The sequence below is a fragment of the Oncorhynchus mykiss genome, chromosome 13 (assembly GCF_013265735.2).
Source record: "Oncorhynchus mykiss isolate Arlee chromosome 13, USDA_OmykA_1.1, whole genome shotgun sequence".
Lineage (NCBI taxonomy): Eukaryota > Metazoa > Chordata > Actinopteri > Salmoniformes > Salmonidae > Oncorhynchus > Oncorhynchus mykiss.
Window position 1 is genome coordinate 60,924,834 of NC_048577.1, and position 23,687 is coordinate 60,948,520.

A 23,687-nucleotide genomic window follows, 5' to 3' on the forward strand; every position below is an offset into this window, starting at 1 on the left:
ATTGAATGAGGGGAGGGCATCGCACTGCGACAGCACAGGCAGACAGGTGAGGGCGGTACTTCGTGCTGTCAATTAAATGACAACTCTGACACAACCAGAAAGTGACATAGATGTCAATGTGCAATATAATTTCTAACCAGTAGATGTCAGCATTTTATAGATAATGCAGTAAGTGGCAGCCTCTGTTCACAGATTCTGAAATAGATTTGCACACAAAATAATCCAACTGGTGCAGAATAAGTGCATTATTGTCTGGCCATGTGATTCAGTACATAATAAAAATGAATTGATATTATACATTTTCATCGTATGAGGGCCTCTAACTAGTACAGAGGCAGCCGGGCGACCGCTGTAGTCCAGTTGAAAGGGCAGTACTTGGTTTTGTCAATTAAATAAAACTATTTTTTATTTTTTTTACAATTTGACAAAACCAATAAGCGACCCAGGTTTGATTTAATCTCAGCCTATTGGTTATTTTAGACCAGTGAGTCCGCCTACTTTATGAAAGGACATATTTTTTCACCAATCAGAATCCTATTCTTACTGCAAAGGGGCGTGACTTTAACGGGAAACAACGCACCAGCGCACTCTTCAGCCAACATGAAGTCACCTCTCTCTGTATCCGCTAATCATGTTTCGCTTTGGGCGGGCTCGACGCGCAACATACCATTAGAAAAACACATCCTGAGTGGAAGTGTTTGACATGAGGATAAAGGCAACTGTCAGTCTGAGACGTCAATAGATTCACGAAGACGGATAACTGTACAAAAATGTCAACAAAGGACGTATTTGTCAGATGCCGAATCTGATTTTGGGTATTGTCGCGGCTGTCCATTTCCAAACGGAAACCACAGCTAGCTTCTGTACTGGACAGCAAGCACCCGCTAGCTAGTTAGCTTATTCTCGATTCCAGGACACGTCTCTTCATTTAAAATACAAAACTGAATGTTGTTTCAGTCATGAGTCCAGCCGGGTGCTCACATGTGAACGCTTATAAGGTGGACAATTGGAGGCAAAACCTACGAGTCATATATCAATGCTTTGTTTGGAGCGGGAGTGCTGAAGCCAGGAGACGAAAGGTAAAACAGGAATGCCATTGAGAAACTGAAGCACAAACGGCATATAACTACGCACAGACAGAAGGGCTAACGTTATGCATAAACGCCCCACACAGTTTCAAGCACACACATGTACACCCACGTAACGTTACACTGTTTGAGTGTGGTGGTTTAATGCAGACACATTGCGCCAGCTAACACACCACAGCTCGTTCGTTGTGACTGGAAACGCAGGTAGCATAAAGTTACCCCATCATCATGCTACCTGGGAATATTCAAGGCGCATCAATCTCATCATAGAGACTACATTGCATCAATCAGTCATTAGATCATGTCTGACACAGCAGAACTAACGTTATCCTACAATAGCTAGCTAACACCAGTCTAGACTTGATCATCACTGCCAGTTAAATTAGCTTGATACGGTGTGCTACTGCAGGGAAATAAACGCCAACAATGAATGATAACGCGAGAAACTCACTCTCCTCCTGAGCAAAACGAATCGTGTTTAGATAACTAGTATATAGCTAGCGTAGGTTGTGCGCTAGTTGACATCTAGCCTGGTGTTGCTGGTTGGTTAGCTAACGTTACCAAGAATCTAGCTCATCAGCAAATACAATTTTATTGGAGGGTATCAACTGAGCTTTTACTGTAGCTTGCTATTGAATCCCTTTCTTAAAATGATGCAATATATTTGCATGCCAACGTGACTGTCCTTACGTTACATCATTTATTTATGTGAATGTGGTTGGCTGTTTTGACCAGATCCACCTATTGTCACTAGCAACACCACAGTTGTGCATTGTTCAGTGAAGCATGCTCCCTCCCACTCCTCATTCAGGCCAGCAAAGCGCAAGCCCCGCACACTGAACCATTTCGTTCGACCATCTGCTCTCACCCCCCCCTCCCAAATTACTTGCCGTATAACTTATAAATTAGGTTCTTGGCATTTCAATTCAGTCAGTGTCTCAAAATATCCCGACCCTATAGGTTACTGATAGCAATGATCCCCCCCCCCCCCCCCCCCATTTTAGCAAATATTAGTCTAGCTAGCCTAAATTGTCAACCTTTTGTTTTTGCTTTTCGGTCCTGTTTGTTGTTAGTGTCCTGTACTGAATGAATGGTTTGATTGCTTTTGACTACAACCTGTGTGTTTGTTTTCCACTGGCAGTCACAACACACATTACATGTTTTATTTCGTTGTTGTTGAACTAGGTGCTTCAGAATGATGTGAGATGGACAGCATTGGTGAGTCGACAAACTTCTCCTTCCTCCTTGCACTAACATTAGTAGAGTAGGTACTGTAAACCAAATGCTGGCTTGCTTTCTCCCCTTTTTACTTTCTCACACACGTCCTTCATACTCGTGCTATGGCCATTCATTACCCAGGACTGAGTTAGGAAAACCCTGCTGCAGATGGATAGTAGTGGAGGCTGGTGGGAAGAGCTATAGGATGGGCTCATTGTCATGGCTGGAATGGTACCAAACACATGGTAACATGTTTGACTCTGTTCAATTGATTCCATTCCAGCAAACACAATGAGCCCGTCCTCCTAAAGCTCCCCCACCAGCCTCCTCTGACCGAAATGCTATCATCTATCTGGATGGTTGATAGCCTAGCGCATTGTCCTGCAACAATTGATGTGTTTCTAACTGCTAAAGCTTTAGCTCAACTACTATATTTGATGAGACACGATGAGTACTGTACGATGACAGACACAGGTCTGTCTCTAGAACAAACAGCTGTCGCCAGAGGGTCGATGACCCTTTGTTTGTACAGCGCTACAGCAGTTCACTAGAACTTGATGGTTGTTAACACACTCCGTTCAGGCTCTCCCTCCCTCTCCCTCTTCCGTCCAGGCTCTCCCTCCCTTCCCTCTTCCGTCCAGGCTCTCCCTCCCCTCCCTCTTCCGTCCAGGCTCTCCCTCCCCTCCCTCTTCCGTCCAGGCTCTCTCTCCCTCCCCTCCCTCTTCCGTCCAGGCTCTCTCTCCCTCCCCTCCCTCTTCCGTCCAGGCTCTCTCTCCCTCCCCTCCCTCTTCCGTCCAGGCTCTCTCTCCCTCCCCTCCCTCTTCCGTCCAGGCTCTCTCTCCCTCCCTTCCCTCTTCCGTCCAGGCTCTCTCTCCCTCCCCTCCCTCTTCCGTCCAGGCTCTCTCTCCCTCCCCTCCCTCTTCCGTCCAGGCTCTCCCTCCCCTCCCTCTTCCGTCCAGGCTCTCCCTCCCCTCCCTCTTCCGTCCAGGCTCTCCCTCCCCTCCCTCTTCCGTCCAGGCTCTCCCTCCCCTCCCTCTTCCGTCCAGGCTCTCTCTCCCCTCCCTCTTCCGTCCAGGCTCTCCCTCCCCTCCCTCTTCCGTCCAGGCTCTCCCTCCCCTCCCTCTTCCGTCCAGGCTCTCCCTCCCCTCCCTCTTCCGTCCAGGCTCTCCCTCCCCTCCCTCTTCCGTCCAGGCTCTCCCTCCCCTCCCTCTTCCGTCCAGGCTCTCCCTCCCCTCCCTCTTCCGTCCAGGCTCTCCCTCCCCTCCCTCTTCCGTCCAGGCTCTCCCTCCCCTCCCTCTTCCGTCCAGGCTCTCCCTCCCCTCCCTCTTCCGTCCAGGCTCTCCCTCCCCTCCCTCTTCCGTCCAGGCTCTCCCTCCCCTCCCTCTTCCGTCCAGGCTCTCCCTCCCCTCCCTCTTCCGTCCAGGCTCTCCCTCCCCTCCCTCTTCCGTCCAGGCTCTCTCTCCCCTCCCTCTTCCGTCCAGGCTCTCTCTCTCTCTCTCTCTCTCCCCCCCTCTCTCTCTTGTCCAGGCTCTCCCTCCCTCCCTCCCTCCCTCCCTCTCTTGTCCATGCTCTCCCTCCCTCCCTCCCTCCCTCCCTCCCTCCAGGCTCTCCCTCCCTCCATGCTCTCCCTCCCTCCCTCCTCTCCTGTATAGTAGTACATCATCATGATGAACTTTTCTTTTTGCCCCTCAGTCTCAGAGCCCTCTCTTTTCAAATTAATTAACCGAGCACATCCTCTGAAGCCTCACTGTGTGCACACTGCTCACAGCTACGATCGACACTCCCAGAGGTAACCACCAGTAACCACAACTCTGCAGCTAGCTCCCTAAAGCCCCAGGAGGAGCATGTTGAAATGGGATTGCTGCGCCTGGGCCGGCTGGGTGTTTAGGGCCCCACTTGGTCCCAGATGCAGCATATTTGAATCTCTGTGTGTGTTTCATCCCCAAGAGCTCTGCTAAGTCAAAGCTCTCTCTATTCAAGGCAGGTAATCAGCATCATTAGATGTTTAAATGGAGACTATGGACGTTTAGCTTATTTCTTTACCAGGGTCCTGTTCACTAGGGAATGTTACAAAATGTTTTGTAACGGGAAAATGAAAAAGCTTTTCTTATTGGACAAGTTCTGATAGTACTTCTTTGTTTCACTCCGTTTTGTGCCTATTGAACACCACAGGAGGTTGGTGGCACCTTCATTGGGGAGGACAGGCTCATTGTAATGACTGGAGCAGAATAGGTGGAATGGTATCTAATACTTCAAACCGTTTTTGATGTGTTTGATGCCATTCCATTGGCTCCGTTCCAGCCATTATTATGAGCCGTCCTCCACTCAACCCTGATAGGTAGTTGTGGACTTTTTTATGTTGTCTCGATGTCCTTATTATTGAGCCCCAGTGAGGGTCTGCTGGCTTCTCTGTGGGTATGAAAGAGGCTATTAGCTTTTGGCACTCACTCCCAGTCGCTACTGAGTTTGCCCAGAGCATCAATCAGGTCAACTCAGTTATTGTGTTTTTGTGTGCAGACAGTTACAGGAATTCACATTCATTATCGGAATGAAGTCGCCTTTCTCCGCAGTCTTGGGTTCAAATACGATTTGAAATCTTTCAAATACTTTGAGCGTTTGCGCTAGCCTGCCTAGAGTGCCAAATAGACTGGGTTTAACTTGTTGGGACAATTCTATTGGTACGTTAAGCCAGGCAAGCTCAATCAAGCAGAGAGTCTTTTGAAATGATTTCTATCAAATAGTATTTGAACCCAGGTTTGTGGAGTACACTGTTCCCCATTTGTCAGCACTGCTTTTCCCCAACCAAACACTAGTGACTGTTTCTGTTTCATCATCATGATTCGTGGAACTATGTAGCCGCCTGTTGTGCAAACAGGACAAAGCAACAAAGGTAGGCAAATGTGTCGGTGACCTGAGGGTGTAAAGGTCCCTCACCTTCAGAGCTGGAACCTGAATGTGGGCGCTGGGTTTAAGGTCAAATCCACCACCTTTTTTACTCTTACCTCTGTCTGTAAAGGCTGAATATCTTCAAGGCAAAGTTATATTTAATGAAGTCATTCACAGGAACTTCCTTTTACCATATGGCTCGGCATACGTCATATTTTCCAGCTTTTTCGGCCTGGATAGTTGCCCAGTTATGTTCTTTCTTCTTTGTACTTTGTTGTGGATCCCTCAAGTCTCTCTCTCACTCGTAGCCCAGCCCCAATCTCTTTGGTCTGTGTCCAGGTCTGTCAGCAGTAATGTTGCCTCCAGTATACAGGGAGGATATTTCCTGACCAGGTTGTAGGACAAAGAGACCACTATAACTTCCCTCATACTGTGGGTCTTTAATGTGTAGGTAACATGCCACTCAGTCTAATGAGTAATAGGGTGGCTGTTATAACAGTGAGAAGGTCACTGACATTGTGTCCCTGGTCTTGGTATTGTGAATAGATACCTCCTGCCTTGAAACTCACATCAGCAGATGAGAAATCACACAATTGTAAACCATCTCAGTACCTACACAAACATCCATTGCTCTCCGTCTATCTGTGTAGAAGTTGAAGATGCAGTAGGCTACACTACAGTATTGCAGGAGACGACCCTCAGTCTGTGCAACTGAAAAATATAGCTACATTAACGAATAGTAACCTCCAGTGAGAGTACTCTTATAAGCACCTCCTGCCTTAGTTCCCACCATATTTTATTTTTAAAGCACCTCCACAGTCACATCTATCTTCATCATTTATTTAATTTCTACCTCCCCAGTTCTATGGGCTGTCTCTTGTCCAAAATGGCTGTCTGTTTGGGATGGCTAGAGTTGGAGGGAATGGGAGCAGGCCTAGTTACCAGACCTAGTCAATGGCTGTCTGTTTGGGATGGCTAGAGTTGGAGGGAATGGGAGCAGGCCTAGTTACCAGGCCTAGTTACCAGGCCTAGTCAATGGCTGTCATCTGTTTCTCAGTGGAAGCTCTCCATCCAAGAGCATGAAGGTAAAGTAGCGCTGCTCGTTGTGGGATCCAGAAGCTCTGCTGTTAAAGGGTTTCCTCCACTGTGTGGATCCAGCAGCCGTAACGTTATGAGGCTGTTCATTCCTAGAACATTTCATCAATGTTTTACACTAATGGTTTTACCAGTAATGTGGTTATCGGCAGATGGTTTGTCCTGTCACTCACTGTCCAGGCAGTCAGTCGGTGCCCTCAGCCTCTCTGCTCTGTTCACCCAGCTTCTAACAGCCTGCTGAGCACGACACCCCCCCGAGGCGACAGCCTGAGGGCTGGTGGATTCTAAGCCATCTTCACTGCACACAGTCATGGGCATATGAATTGTGTAGCCTATTTCTGCCGTTTTGCTGCCCCCGTAGGAACCGTGAAGCGTAGGCTACTTCCCTTGAAAAAAAGCTGTGCAGTGAACATTATTTTTCTAGCCTGAGATATTAGCCGGGCTGGCTGACAACATCACGAAAATGATGCACGCGCATCGATGGGTCTGAAGGCCGTGTGACGTTACGATTCTGAACGGTCACATGGCAACGATGACAAAAAGCTGCAATGTGGGGATTCATCGGTGACTCGTTTTCTCTTGTTCTTGTTACCATGTCTTGTTTTGACTGTCACGTCTATGCTAATATGGCAAAATTTGCTAGCTAGCTAACAGCAATTGTGCCACAATGTATTTATGTTTTCGATAAACATTGGAGACTAAATATAGTTTACACGTTGTCAACAATCTATGCCAAAGCATGTGTTCTAGTGGCCATCATCAGGGTTGGTCCCGGTCGCTCCCTGGATGGAAGTGGTGTTGGAGGGCCAGTAGGAGGCATGCTTTCCCCTGGTCTAACAATAAAATGTATATTCCGATGCCCCAGGGTAGTGATTGGGGACATTGCCCTGTGTAGGTAGCTGTCTGTCGGATGGGACATTAAACGGGTGTCCTGACTCTGTGGTCACTAAAGATCCCATGGCACTTATTGTAAGAGTAGTGGTGTCAACCCCCGTGTCCTGTCTAAATTCACAATCTGGCCTTCATACCATCATGTCCACCTAATCATCCCCAGATTCCAATTGGCTCATTCACCCCTAACCCCTCCCCTGTAACTATTCCCCAGGTCATTGCTGTAAATGAGAACGTGTTCTCAGTGAATTTACCTGGTAAAATAACGGGGGGAAAAAACAAGAGTTATTCAGATAGCGGTATATTATATAGTGCCAATGTGTGTTATCTGATCAACCCGCCATAGCTTACAGCTATAGTTCTACAATCTCCACTGTCCACACTCCACCATGACAAACGATAGCCCTAACAACAGGTGAAGGCTACTACTTATCTCCCCTATCTGTCTCGTGCAGCAGTTGTAGCTCGGGGGTTTGTGTCTGTCTGGGATTAGGACTGGGACAAGCCTTTTTTTTCCTGTTAAACAGCTGTCTAACACCTGTTTCAAGGTACATCTGGCTTGCCTGCTGAGCCCGACTGGCTGCTTAACACACACACACACACACACACACACACACACACACACACACACACACACACACACACACACAGGCTGGGATTACTGATGCAGAATGACTGGGAGATGGATGGAGGCAGTGAAGGCAGGAGAAACGAATCTCCAGCTGCTCAGGTTAGGCTTGGGAAGTACACCGGGGTATTTTGGGCGGCAGGGTAGCCTAGCGGTTAGAGGCAGGGTAGCCTAGCGGTTAGAGGCAGGGTAGCCTAGCGGTTAGAGGCAGGGTAGCCTAGCGGTTAGAGGCAGGGTAGCCTAGCGGTTAGAGGCAGGGTAGCCTAGCGGTTAGAGGCAGGGTAGCCTAGCGGTTAGAGGCAGGGTAGCCTAGCGGTTAGCGCGTTGGACAAGTAACCGGAAGGTGGCTAGATCGAATCCCCGAGCTGACAAGGTAAAAATCTGTTCTGCCTCTGAAGCCACTTTTCCTAGGCCGTCATTGAAAATAAGAATTTGTTCTTAACTGACGTGGCTAGTTAAAGGTTAAATAAATAAATAAAATATTCGGAAATAGCTCAGGATGCTTTTTCATTACTGTCAATATTGTTAACTATTTCATTTGAAGTTTATTTATTACATTTGAATATTTAATACTTTTTTAAGAATCTATGTTTCTGCAGTCAATTCGTTAGGAGATAAAGATGGCCTTCTTCATTTTACCGGTCACATTATTTTTCATTATGAAGTTTGTGTGTCTGTCTGTTTTGTGTCAACGTTAGCATAGGCAGGTGAAAGGAGAACCATCACTGAGGAAAGGAATCCGCTGTCTCTACCTCTGCACCAGAAACTTGTTTTCCTCCTTATGGTTGGCCTCGACCGTGTTGACGCTAACACATAGTGGCCGTGTTTGCTGCTTGCAGAGATGCTTAGCAGCACCAGGACATTGGGGGACGTTGTCATTCAGAGCAGGAAAGGGAACATATGTGCGCTCTTGAGTGATAGTGGCTTTGTATTCACTTGGTCTCTGTCTGTCTCTGTCTCTGTCTCTCTCGTCTGTCTGTCTCTCTTTCTCTGTCTGTCCCTGTCTGTCTCTTTCTCTGTGAGATCGGTCATCCTCAAGCTACCGCCAGCTAAAATCAATTCCCCCTCAATACATGACTGAATCTTTCACATAACCTCTGTCACCTGCCCTGCATACAGGCTCAACAGCTATGTCCCAAATGGCACCCTATGCCCTATGTTGTGCACTGTTTTTCCAGGGATAATATGGCTCTGGTTAAACATTAGCACACTATGTAGTGTATATGGTGAAGGAAACACCACCAGTATAGGCTATAGTTAGATTTGTATGAATGGTGTCGTAAAAATAAAATCACCTCTTTTCAGGTGAATGTAAAACTTTTTAAATGAATAGATTTGGTGGACAGTTTAAGTATTTTGACCCCCACAGTTCATTGGAAGTGGAAGTGTAAACTGTATAAAGCTGTACAAGTATCTTGGTGGCATAGAGAAAATGTTGCTGTTGTAAAGCAACTTTTCTGCAATTGTACACACTTTACCCTTGAGCTTAGAGAAAATGTCCTGCAGTTATATGCATGTTGCCATGGCTATTGTTGCTCTGCTCAAACATTATAACAAAATTAATGGGCATCTGCCCTCGATTCTCCCTGACTTTCTAGCTTTTATTTGATTGTTTGTTCTCAAATATGGTGTTATTTAAAAAAGAAATATATATATATATATATGCTGAACAAAAATATAAACGTAACATGTAAAGTGTTGGACCCATGTTTCATGAGCTGAAATAAAAGATCCCAGAAATGTTCCATACAGTGGTTGCTCAACTAAAAGTTTGGAGGTTATGCTGCGGGACTTTGAGGTAATTTGTGGTTTAGTACGGTACCCTGCGTCACTGCTCCAGACCTGCGCAAGAGGGAGTTAGAGCACTGATTATGCTTACTGGAAAATACTCTTTCAAAATTAATGGAAGAGGCAATGATATTTTTATTTTCTCTGTTTGGGTATTGGTTAGACTACAATTAGGCTGTGTTAATGTTAGAATTATTTTGTTCTTAATGCAGTACTGTAGCCTACTCCCGACCAGTCACGTTGTACAGCGCCAATATGGGCTATTAGCAGGACAATAGATAATTTGTGCAAGGCAGTTGATCAGCATTAAAAACTTTGGATGCGGCTTCCCGAGTGGCACTGCATCGCTATGCAAACTGCATTGCTACAGATGCTGGTTCAATACCCATGCCGGCCGTGACTGGGAGACCCATGAGGCGACAGTGGGCTTTTGGTTTCTCTCCCTCTAAAAACATAAATAAATAATTCTATATAACAAACTGGCTTTATTTATTTATTAGTAAGAATGTCTCACCCCGTGTTCAAGAATAGCCTACACGCGTGTGGTCAACTATTTCAGCACCGTTTCGCATTGTTCTGAGACAAGCATGGGGACTGGTCTGGATAAATCAATGAGATTTTTTATATTCACTGGGTATTGGTTAGACTACAATTGGGGTGTGGAAATGTTATGCTCTTAGTACTGTAGCCTACTCCTGACCGTCAGGTTGTACAGTGTCATATTTTCCTAACGGAAACCCTGAGTTTTTTTGGGAATAGAAACACCATAATATTAATCAAATTAATTCTGCAAAATGTAATTTAAATAAATCTTGTGTAAGAACATATACTATGTTCTTAAACAAGAAGGTTTCAAATTCTCTAGTACAGCCAATATTGAAGACTATCAAATGCTTCTCAAAAAGGCCCTCTGGTGGTCAAACTAGCACTAATTAACATTAATGGCAAGAATGGCTGACAATTATATAACGTGCCATAGAAAATCTGCGGCAGCACACAAGGGTGTGTGCAGTATGACGCAACTTTTACAGGAAGAACCACTGTACACACACACACACTGCTTATTTCTCTCAAACTTGGTGTACAAATTTGTTTACAACCCTGTTAGTGAGTATTTCTCCTTTGCCAAGATACTCCATCCACCTGACAGGTGTGGCATATCAAGAAGCTGATTAACTTCTTATGGCTGCAATCCCTTAACGGGAGCGATATGTCAACAGCCAGTCAAAGTGTAGGGTGCCATTTTCAAAACATCAAAAATCTAAATTAACATTCCTCAAACATACATGAATTTCATACCATTGTAAAGCTATTCTTGTTGTTAACCTCACCCGTGTCCGATTTCAAATATGCTTTACAGCAAAAGCACCACAAACGATTGTTAGGTCACCACATATAGCCACAGAAACACAGCCATTTTTCCCCCCCAGCCAAAGAGAGGAGTTTCAATAAGCTGAAATATAGATAAAATTTATCACTAACCTTTGATGATCTTCATCAGATGACACTAATAGGACTTCATGTTACACAATACATGTATGTTTTGTTTAAGGTTCATATAAAATATGAGTTTACATTGGTGCGTTACATTCACTAGTTCCAAAAACATCCAGTGATTTTGCATAGCCACATCATTCAACAGAAATACTCATCATAAATGTAGTTATACAAGTTATACACAGATTTATAGATATACCTCTCCTTAATGCAACCGCTGTGTCTGATTTAAAAAAAACTTTACGGAATAAGCCAGCCATGCAAGAATCAGAAACATTTGTCACAATAGCCGCCATATTGACGTCAACATAAACAAGAAATTACATGATCAATATTCCCTTTGATGATCTACATCAGAAAGCACTCCAGGAATCCCAGGTCCACAATAAATGTTTGTTTTGTTCGAAAATGTCCGTTATTTATGTCCAAATAACTTATTTTGTTAGTGCGTTTGACATACATATCCAAACGCTCATTCTGGTCAGCGTTACATCGGACAAAAACTTCAAAAAGTTATATACAGGTCGAAGAAACATTTCAAACTATGTACAGAATCAATCATTAGGATGTTTTTAACATATACCTTCAATAAAGTTCCAACCGGACTATTCCTTCTTGTCTTCATGAGCCATGGAACGCAAGTGACTACCATGAGGAATAAGCATGATCAGAAAATGGCTGACTGATTCTGCGATCATTCACTCCCACAACACCATAGAAGTCTAATTTCTATTGATGGTTGACATCTAGTGGAACCCCTAGGCAGTGCAACATCATTCATATCTCAAGTGGATTTCATTGGGGACTCTGGTGAATACATACAAAGCTCAGATTTCTCTTGCCATATGCTTGCCATATGAGTTCTGTTATACTCACAGACATCATTCAAACAGTTTTAGAAACTTTAGAGTGTTTTCTATCCAATACCAATAATAATATACATATATTAGCAACTGAGACTGAGGAGTAGGCCGTTTACTTTGGGCAACTTATTCATCCAAGCTTCTCAATACTGCCACCCAGCCATAAGAAGTTAAACAGCATGATCATTACACAGGTGCTGGGGGCAATAAAAGGCTACTCTAAAATGTGCAGTTTTGTCACGCCACAAATGTCTCAAGTTATGAGGTAGTGTGTAATTGTCATGCTGACTGCAGCAATGTCCACCAGAGCTGTTGCCAGAGAATTTAATGTTCATTTCACTACCATAAGCAGCATCCAATGTTTTCGAGAATTTGGCAGTACGTCCAACCAGCCTCACAACCGCAGACCACGTGTAACCACACTAGCCCAGGACCTCCACATCTGTCTTTTTCATCTGTGGGATCATCTGAGACCAGCCACCCGGACATCTGATGAAACTGTTTGCACAACAGAATAATTCTGCACAAACTGTCAGAAACCATCACAGTGAAGCTCATCTGTGTGCTCCTCGTCATCACCAGGGTCTTGACCTGACAGCAGTTCGGTGTCGTAACCGACTTTAGTGGGCAAATGTTCACCTTCGATGGCCACTGGGGAAGTGTGCACTTCATGAATGAATCCTGGTTTCAACTGTACCAGGCAAATGGCGTCGTGTTGGCGAGCTGTTGGCTGATGCCAACGTTGTGACCAGAGTGCCCCATGGTGGTGGTGGGGTTATGGTATGGGAAGGCATAAAGCACTGGACAACAAACACAATTGCATTTTATCAATGGCAATTTGAATGCACAGAGATACCGTGACGAGATTCTGAGGCCCCTTGTCCTGCCATTCATCTGCCGCCATCACCTCATGTTTCAGCATGATAATGCACAGCCCCATGTTGCAAGGATCTGTACAGAATTCCTAGAAGCAGAAAATGTCCCAGATCTTCCATGGCCTTCATACTCACCAGACATGTCACCGATTGAGAATGTTTGAGATGCTCTGGATCGAAAGGTACGACGGCGTGTTCCAGTTCCCGCCAATATCCAGCAACTTGGCACACCTATTAAAGAGGAGTGGGACAACATTCCACAGGTCACCCTTCATGAGGCAAATGGTGGTCACACCAGATACTGACATGTTTTCTGATCCATGCCCTTACCTTTTTTTGAAGGTATGTGACCAACTGATGCATATCTGCATTCCCAGTTATGTGAAACCCATAGATTAGTGCTTAATTCTTTTATTTCAATTGAGATTTCCTTATGAACTGAAACTCAGTAAAATCTTTGGAAATTGTTGCACTTACAGTGTAGTTCATTTTTTTGTTGTTGCATGCTCTACCTGTTTTTTTCCCCATTCCCCAAATTACCACTACAGATAAAAACCCTGTAATTATCTCCATATTAAAGGAATAGTTTGAGATTTTGGCAATGAAGCCATTTATCTGTTTCCCCAGAGGCGGATGAACAGGAACGGCTATGGATACTGTGATCACTAGTGTCCTCTTAGTAAACAGACACTGTACCACTGTTCCCAGTCTGTTAGATCCCAGTGTCATCATATGGAGCCTCAGAAAGAATCAGGCACACTATATGGCTCGTGGACAGAACATTTTAAAGCCAGTTAACTTCTTGTGGATCAGTGGGATGCTAGCATCCCATTTCGACAACTTCCGGTGAAATTGCAGAGCGCCAAATTCAAATTAATTCATTATTAATTTGCCCTCGCCTGCCATTTCAGTTCTGTTATATTCACAGACATTAATTTAACAGTTTTAGAAACTTTAGAGTGCTTTCTATCCAAATCTAATAATTATATGCATATCCTAGCTTCTGGGCCTGAGTAGCAGGCAGTTTACTTTGGGCACGCTTTTCATCTGGACGTCAAAATACCGCCCTCTATCCCAAAGAAGTTAAGCTATGCATAAAATACTGGCCATTAGGGGAAGAAGAGCGGGAATTAACAAAAAGACGGAGCACTTCCGTCCTTGGTTTTGATAATGAGAGCTAAATGACAAGGGCCTAGCGGTTAGAGCACTGGGCCAGTAACCGAAAGGTTGCTGGTTCGAATACCCGACCCAACAAGGTGAAACATAGATTTGCACTTGAGCAAGGCACTTAACCCTAATTTACTCCAGGGGTTTTGACCTACTATGGCCTACACTGTAAAATAACACTTCACTGTACCTATCCGGTGTATGTGACGATATATATATATTTTTTATAATTCTACCTGGTCGATCTCTGTTTCTATCCATTCTTTCTCTGATTCTTCTGTGTCCTCTCTCGCACTCTTCTCTCTTTAGGCCTATTTCTCTCTCTACATCCCCATCTCTCTCTTGCTTATCCCCATCTCTCTCGCCCCGTCCCCATCTCTCTCGCCCCGTCCCCATCTCTCTTGCTTATCCCCATCTCTCCCATCTCTTCCATCTCTCCCATCTCTCCCATCTCTCCCCGTCTCTCCCCATCTCTCCCATCTCTCCCATCTCTCTCGCCCCGTCCCCATCTCTCCCATCTCTCCCATCTCTCCCATCTCTCTCTCCCCGTCTTTCCCATCTCTCCCATCTCTCCCCGTCTCTCCTTTCTTTCTTTAGCCGGGGCGTTTGATTGGCAATTCTGTCAGTTAGTGGCCCGGTTTGGATTGGCCCATGCCATGGTGCCTTCTGGCAGAATTATACTGTGGTTGGATGGCTTTGTACCGTACTAACCCTAATGTATTTCCTTGTATTACTAAATTGTTAAAAGCTCTTCCACTTTTAGTTGGCTAAAGAAGGAACTAGGTGCTCTCCAGTTTTTCTAGTTTCTTCTGTCTTCTGTAGTTCCTTACTCTTTCTGTTCACTCTTTGGGACTGTGTTTTTGGTTTTTAGTGTGTATACGCATCTGTGTGCCACAGTGTGTGTCTACATGCATGTTTGTTTGCGTATATATGCCACAGCCCAAAGTGTGTGTTTTGCGTGTGTGCATCAGACTGTTAAGTAATGTTTTCTCTCTTAATTAATTGAAGGTTGTTTTCCAGAAGATTGCTGCATCTAACTGCATCAGTCTGGAAGTAATTCTACCACTTAAACAGTTACTGGTAAAGTAAATGAAGAGAGTGAAGGAGGAAACCTGTCAACTAGCATATTGTGGAAGCCTGCCCCTGCTTTCAGAGGTTGGCTGTCTGGCTCTTTGCTGTTCCTCACCCACCTATGGAAGGATTTATAATTGATAGTTTATGAATGGCTAATGAAGGTCAGGAGGAGGCTGAGATGGGACTGAATATTCATGAAGGTCGTGGATAGGGCTGGCACGATACTTAGGTGCTGATGCTATATGTATTGCGATTCTCACAATTGTCACGATTCTATATTTATTGATTTGATGTTCCGAACATATTGCTCACTATGTCTGCTGCAAAGAGATGAGGCATGAGAAAATGAGTTCTGATCAGTCAGGGAAATAATAGCTCTGAAAACATGTTGGTTTACCATTTAAAAAGAAGATGGAGAACAAGCTATAGGATGAAATACAGTGCAGTTTTGGCGCCAGTCTAGTGCTAGCTAACGCTACCAAGCAATTCATTTTTTTAACCTCTCTGGTACAAGTGGGAAGCTAGCGTCCCACCTTGACAACAGCCAGTGAAATTGCAAGGCGCCAAATTCAAAACAACAGAAATCCCATAATTAAAATTCCTCAAACATACAAGTATTATCCACCATTTTAAAGAAACTTCTTGTAAATCCAACCACAGTGTCCGATTTCAAGTTACTGCGAAAGCACACCATGCGATTATGTTAAGTCAGCACCTCGTCACAGAAAACCATACAGCCATTTTTCCAGCCAAAGAGAGGAGTCACAAAACGCAGAAATAGAGAGAAAATTAATCACTAACCTTTGATGGCACTTATTGGACTTCATGTTACACAATACATGTATGTTTTATTCGATAAAGTTCATATTTATATCCAAAAATCTCAGTTTACATTGACGCGTTATGTTCAGAAATGCATTGTCTCAAACAAACATCCGGTGAAAGTGCAGAGAGCCACATCAAGTTACAGAAATAGTCATCATAAACATTGATAAACGATACAAGTGTTAAACATACGAATAAAGAAACTTCTCCTTAATGCAACCGCTGTGTCAGATTTCAAAAAGGCTTTACGGCGAAAGCACACTTTGCGATTGTTAGGTCTGCACCTAGCCACAGAAACTCATACAGCCATTTTCCAGCCAAGGAGAGTGTCACAAAAGTTAGAAATATAATTAAAATTAATCACTTACATTTGATGATCTTCATCTGGTGGCACTCCCAAGTCTCCATGTTAGACAATAAATGTTCATTTTGTTCGATAATGTCCCTCTTTATGACCAAATACCTCCTTTTTGTTCACGCGTTTTGTTCAGTAATCCGAATGCTGAAGGCGCGTGCACTAAGTCCAAACGAAAAGTTTTTAAAAAGTACAATAAAAGTTAGTAGAAACATGCCAAACAAAGTTTAAAATCAATCTGGTTGTTTTTGTCATAAATAATCAATATTTAAACCGGACAAAAGCTTCGTCAATAGGAAAGGGGAAACAAAGGCGCGTTCCCGATCAGGCGCATGGCTGATGAATGGAAATTTCCACTGGCCACTGATTGAAAGTGCTGTATCTCCCTCCATTTTTCAGAGTAAAAGCCTGAACCAATGCCTAAAGACTGGCCACATGTAGAGGAAGCCACAGAGCTCGTGAACTGGGTCCTAAGTCTTTGTATGATGAATAGGCTTTCAATGGAAAAACAGCCTTTCAAAATAATAGTACTTCCTGGTTGGATTTTCCTCGGGTTTTCGCCTGCCATATCAGTTCTGTTATACTCACAGACATTATTTTAACAGTTTTGGAAACTTTAGAGTGTTTTCTATCCAAATCTACTATTATATGCACATCCCATGTTCTGGGCCTGAGTAGCAGGCAGTTTAATTTTGGGAGTTTAATTTTGGCACGCTTTTCATCCAAAATTCCGAATGCTGCCCCCTACCCTAGTGAAGTTAAAGTACATATCAATACTTCGTCAAAGTATCTGTATGATATTGTCTAAAATACATATCACAATAGTAACTTTATTGATTTGTGATATTTCCCCATCACTGGTCATGATTATTTATGTTCCCATGTATCTTGATCTAAATAGAGTGTGAAAACAAGGCCCATTTCAATGATATTTATCAGGGGGGTCATGTTCATTGGACACCAAACGGAAGAAAACAGGCAAGGCGGGACTACCTGGACGAGACCAATAAGAAATGCATATTTTTGTTTCCTTTTGCAAAATGTTATTGAATGTTTTACGTTGTGTGCCGTAATGAACATGGCCCTGTTACAACGACTTAGCTATCAGCAGATAGGCCAGATACGCCTAGAAACAGTGCAACACTGAAACATTTCCACTTTAGGGAATCTTCCTGAAATGTTAACCCACAGCCAATAACCTGAGATGAGTGGAAATGACAGACGGCATGATGAAAGACAAGAAAGGGGGCATAATGACAGTGTTTCAGTCTCTGCAGCTTTCAAGAAGTCAGTGGTTCCTTTGATTTTAGGAGAAAGGGTTGCGACGACGAGCGAAAGGCAGCAGAGCCCGACTAACTGTTTTTGATTGAATAAATGATCAGAGGAACAGTTTCCCCCCTCACCCACCCCATACTTGTCTTGCTCTTTTATGAAAAATAAAGTAAGAGAGGGAGAGAGAAAGCAGTTGTGGCCTGTGGAGAACAGGATGAAGGACTGAGTGAATGTATTTCTGTCAAGATGACACATTAATTTCCTCTCGTCTCCCATACTTTCTTCTCTTATTTGTTCCCTCTCTTCCACTCAGATCCCTCCGTCTATGATGGGTCCCCACCACATCTCATTCACTCTTCTTCCACACCACCCCGCCCAAACGGAGTCCAGGCAGATTATCTGTGTGGGTTGTTGTGAACTGACAGGCTTAGTTTCTGGCCGCTACCCAAGCCTTCCCTCCCTCTCTCTCCCCTCACACCATACCTCCCAGACCCAGCCACCCTCCCCTCCTAGGCAAAGAGCTGTCTGATGGGGCATAGCTTTCTGTCAGCATGTCTGCGGCTGGCTGGCTGGCTGGCTAAGGCCATCCATCTTCACACAGATCAAGATCCCCTCCCACAGGCCCCTCTAACCATCCTCACCCAGCCTGTCTTCCAGGCTTGTCTTTAGCCTGTTCTAGATATGTACTGTCCTGTAGCCTGACATTCTGCTGCTTCTAGCTGTATCGTGCTGTCCTGTCAGATTTGTGTGCAGGACTACACCTTGCTCTGTAAATGTACTCTGTGTGAGTGTGCGTTTCTCTATCGCCTCTGGGCTGGTGTATCACCTCAGTGCTTTATAGGCGAGGGCATCACTGGTCAAGTGGATAAGACACTGCACACACACACTAGACCCAGCCAGCACCTGGTTGTAACCCAAAATGCCAGTCTCCTGTCCCGTGAACCTTGTCCGTGCATCTTTCAAGAGGTACCAGGCTCCCTTTTGTTGATGCTCTACTGAAGCTACGTTTAAACTGTCCAATTAAACAGACTAGTTCCCCTGCCCATCCCTTTCCCTCTCACTTCGTCTGTCTGTGTCTGTCTGACTTGGAGTAGTGTGTGTCGAGGCATCCGTCTTTGCTTCTCTGTCTGGCCCATGTTCTCTCTTCTCTCTCTCTCGCTCTCTCTGCTGACCAGAGGCAGAGTCTTGAATCTGCCCACCATATCACAAAGCATCCTGGGATATTACCCAGCCAATCAGCTGGCTCTGAGCCAGCCAGTGCCTCCATCTGGCTAATGACCTGTCAATCACTGGGCGGGGACAGGCCCAAAACTCTCCCATCCATCACTTTTACTGTGGACACTTACTCCCCATTGTTCCATCACACGACACGTAGGCAGGCAACCTTTTAGTTCCTGGATTCATGAACTTTATTGCTTTAAAAGCAATTTGGTGTCATCATATGTCACTCTTCTGATCTACTGAGCTACGGATGGTGGATTATTTTACATGTCCTCAGAGACCTCATCTGGGCTTCAGGCCTTCTGATTGGTGCCTTGGGGATTCTACCGAGGAGGTTCTGTTCTCTGATTGGCTTGGTGGTTCTAATCCGAGGGACCACTCTCACACTCTGCTGGGCATCTGTTGGCTCAGAGGCATGACAGATGACCATGCAGTCCTTCCTTTGTTCGTCTAGGCAGGGCCATTCACCATCTGTAGTACACACACGCACACACAGGATTAATGTGCCCTCTGTGTTAGCTGGTAAAGAGTCGGGAATAGGCAGGGGAAAGCCCATCAAAGCAGACCAGAGCCCAAACCTACATTTATCCTGTGTGTGTGTGAGAGAGGAGAAAAACCCTCCAGTGCTCTGTGTACACGCCGAGAGAAACACGGCTGCACTAATAACAACCATCAACCATGACTAGAGACCGAGAGAGGCTAGATAGTGCAGGGGCAGTAGTAGACAGACAGTATGTATAGGTGTGTGTATTATGGAGAGGCTAGTTAGCTAGACCATGATAGACCTAATCTGTGTGTTAGCTTGTTAGGCCTATGCGTGTGGAGGGATGCAGTGCATGATCTAGGCCTATTCTAGTGAGTTTCTGTGCTCTTCTGTGTGTGAGTGAGAGAGAGGTACACCATGCCTGTACACCAGTAGTATGTGTGTCTGGGTAATGATCATGATGGTGTTGGCTGCCTCTCGGAAGCTTTGCCCTCTGATCTATGATCTGGGCTCTACACCACTGATCTGGTTCATAGAGAGCACAACATGATGTCTATCCTCCACAGCTCTCTAAGGCAGAGTTACACCAGTGTGTGAAGCATGGCAATAAAACATAAATAACGAAGGACTGGGTAGTGTCTCTAGCAACCAAACGATGAGAGAGTATACATTTGATTATACCGGTAAATGTGTGCTATCATATTGTTTTATTTGGCAACTGTGGTAAATGTGTGCTATCATATTGTTTTCTTTGGCAGCTGGTATATGTGTGCTATCATATTGTTTTCTTTGGCAACTGGTATATGTGTGCTATCATATTGTTTTATTTGGCAACTGGTATATGTGTGCTATCATATTGTTTTATTTGGCAACTGGTAAATGTGTGCTATCATATTGTTTTATTTGGCAACTGTGGTAAATGTGTGCTATCATATTGTTTTCTTTGGGAACTGGTATATGTGTGCTATCATATTGTTTTCTTTGGCAACTGTGGTATAAGCAGGATAACGGCCTCCGTTCTGTACATTACCTTGGAAAAAAATGTACTCCGCAAAGGTACTTTGCTCCGCATGGCTGCCCTGCGTCGTCCCTTATTTTCAAGGTAATGTACAGAATGTCAGTGTTTATCCCTTACCTAACTCTTTTTTTTATATAAACAATCTACACAAAATCCTCTGTCAAAGTGGAAATGTATTTTTGTTTTTAATTTTAAGAATCATACAAATTAAACCAATAAAATGTAGTGGCATCAGTATTCAGCTCCCTGAGTCCATGCATGTTAGATTCAACTTTAGTGTTTCGCTTTAAACCCCTGGGCTGTGCAATATTTGACTATTATTTTCATAATTCTTCAAGCTCTGTCAAGATGTTAGGGATCATGGGTAGACGGCAATGTTCAAGTCTTGCTATAGTATTTCAAGCAGATTGAAGTCAACTGTAAATTGGCCACTCCGGAACATTCACTGTCTTCTTGGTAATCAACTCCAGTGTATATGTGACCTTGTGTTTTAGGTTATTGCCCTGCTGAAAGGTGAATTCCTCTACCAGTGTCTGGTGTAAAGCAGACTGAGGCAGGTTTCCCTCTAGGATTTTGCTTGTGTTTATCCCTATCCCATTTCTTTTTATCCTGAAAAACGTCCCAGTATTTGTCGATGTCAAGCATACCTACAGTTGAAGTCGGAAGTTTACCTATACCTTAGCCAACTACATTTAAACTCAGTTTTTCACAATTCCTGACATTTAATCCTGGTAAAAATTCCCTGTTTTAGGTCAGTTAGGATCGCCACTTTATTTTAAGAATGTGAAATGTCAGAATAAAAGTAGAGAAATATTTATTGCAGCTTTTATTTCTTTCATCACATTCCCAGTGGGTCAGAAGTTTACATTCACTCAAATAGTATTTGTTGGCATTGCCTTTAAATTGTTTAACTTGGGTCAAACGTTTCAGGTAGCCTTCCACAAGCTTCCCACAATAAGTTGGGTGAATTTTGGCCCATTCCTCCTGACAGCTGATGTAACTCAGTCAGGTTTGTAGGCCTCCTTGCTCGCACACACTTTTTCAGTTCTGCCCACACATTTTCTATGGAATTGAGGTCAGGGCTTTGTGATGGCCACTCCAATACCTTGACTTTGTTGTCCTTAACCTGTTGCGACGAGCAATCCCGTATCCGGGAGCGTAATTATAGCCTCAAGCTCATTACCATAATGACTAACTATTCATGAAAATCGCAAATGAAATTTAAAAAATATATTGGCTCACAAGCTTAGCCTTTTGTTAACAACACTGTCATCTCAGATTTTCAACCATAGCTACACAAGCATTTGTGTAAGAGTATTGATAGCTAGCATAGCATTAAGCCTAGCATTCAGCAGGCAACATTTTCACAAAAATAAGAAAAGCATTCAAATAAAATAATTTACCTTTGAAGAACTTCGGATGTTTTCAATGAGGAGACTCTCAGTTAGATAGCAAATGTTCAGTTTTTCCTGAAATATTTTTTGTGCAGGAGAAATCGGTCCGTTTGGGGCGTCACGTTTGGCTACCAAAAAAAAAACGAAAATTCAGTTATCCAAACGCCAAACTTTTTTCCAAATGAACTCCATAATATCGACTGAAACATGGCAAACGTTGTTTAGAACCAATCCTCAAGGTGTTTTTCACACATATCTCTTCAATGATGCACACTTCCAGGAACGATACTTCGCTGTCTGTATCGCATGGGGTTTTTCCAAAAAGATTACTTGTGTTCATCACGTTTGGCTAAGAAAAACCCCTGAAAATTCAGTCATTACAACGCAAACTTTTTTCCAAATTAACTCCAAAATATCGACAGAAACATGGCAAACGTTGTTTAGAATCAATCCTCAAGGTGTTTTTCACATATCTATTCGATGATAAATCACTCGTGGCAGTTTTGTTTCTCTGTTCAAAATGGAAAAATGCACGCACCTGGAGATTACGCAATAGTTTCGACGGAGGACACCGAGCGGACACCTGGTAAATGTAGTCTCTTATGGTCAATTTTCCAATGATATGCCTACAAATACGTCACAATGCTGCAAACACCTTGGGGAAACGACAGAAAGTGTAGGCTCATTCCTTGCGCATTCACAGCCATATAAGGAGACATTGGAACACAGCGCATTCGAAATCTGGCTCACTTCCTGTATGAAATTTCATCTTGGTTTCGCCTGTAGCATTAGTTCTGTGGCACTCACAGACAATATCTTTGCAGTTTTGGAAACGTCAGAGTGTTTTCTTTCCAAAGCTTTCTTTCCAAAGCAATATCTTGTTTAAAACGGGAACGTTTTTCATCCAAAAATGAAATACTGCCCCCAGAGGTTCAAGAGGTTAAGCCATTTTGCCACAACTTTGGAAGTATGCTTGGGGTCATTGTCCATTTGGAAGACCCATTTGCGACCAAGCTTTAACTTCCTGACTGATGTCTTGAGATGTTGCGTCAATATATCCACATAATTTTCCTTCCTCATGAAGCCATCTATTTTGAGAAGTGCACCAGTCCCTCCTGCAGCAAAGCACCCCCACAACATGATGCTGCCACCCCCGTGCCTCACGGTTGGGATGGTGTTCTTAGGCTTGCAAGCCTCCCCCTTTTTCCTCCAAACATAACAATGGTCATTATGGCCAAAACGTTCTATTTTTGTTTCATAGACCAGAAGACATTTTTCCAAAAAGTACAATCTTTGTCCCCATGTGCAGTTGCAAACCATATTTTGGCTTTTTTCTGGCGGTTTTGGAGCAGTGGCTTCTTCCTTGCTGAGCGGCCTTTCAGGTTATGTCGATATAGGACTCGTTTTACTGTGGATATAGATACTTTTCCACCTGTTTCCTCCAGCATCTTCACAAAGTCCTTTGCCGTTGTTCTGTGATTGATTTACACTTTTCGCACCAAAGTACGTTCATCTCTAGGAGAACGAACGCGTCTCCTTCCTGAGCGGTATGACGGCTGCGTGGTCCCATGGTGTTTATACTTGCGTACTATTGTTTGTACAGATGAACGTGGTAACTTCAGGTGTTTGGAAATTGCTCCCAAGGATGAACCAGACTTGTGGAGGTCTACAAATGTTTTTTCTGATGTCTCTCTTTTGATTTTCCCATGATGTCAAGCAAAGAGGCACTGAGTTTGAAGGTAGTACTTGAAATACATCCACAGGTACACGTCCAATTGACTCAAATTATGTCAATTATCCTATCAGAAGCTTCTAAAGCCATGACATCATTTTCTGGAGTTTTCCAAGCTGTTGAAAGGCACAGTCAACTTAGTGCATGTACACTTCTGACTCACTGGAATTGTGATTAAGTGATTTAATCTGTCTGTAAACAATTGTTGGACAAATTACTTATGTCATGCACAAAGTAGATGTCCTAACCGACTTGCCACAACTATAGTTTGTTAACAAGACATTTGTGGAGTGTTTGAAAATCGAGTTTTAGTGAC

The 23,687-nt window shown here is 43.9% G+C and overlaps 1 protein-coding gene across 2 annotated transcripts in view; it reads left to right on the forward strand.

Moving 5' to 3' along the window:
- The first annotated feature begins 609 nt into the window (after positions 1-609).
- Positions 610-23,687, forward strand: part of LOC110514624 (ubiquitin carboxyl-terminal hydrolase 22-like) — a 77,903-nt gene continuing 54,825 nt past the window's right edge. Inside the window, exons 1-2 of one of the 2 annotated variants that reach the window (XM_036941792.1) lie at positions 610-1,079; positions 2,274-2,306. In XM_036941792.1, coding sequence (XP_036797687.1) covers positions 960-1,079; positions 2,274-2,306 — 153 coding nt within the window. In that variant the 5' untranslated portion in view covers positions 610-959. The remainder of the gene's footprint in view (positions 1,080-2,273; positions 2,307-23,687) is intronic. The other variant, XM_036941793.1, reaches the window with a different exon arrangement.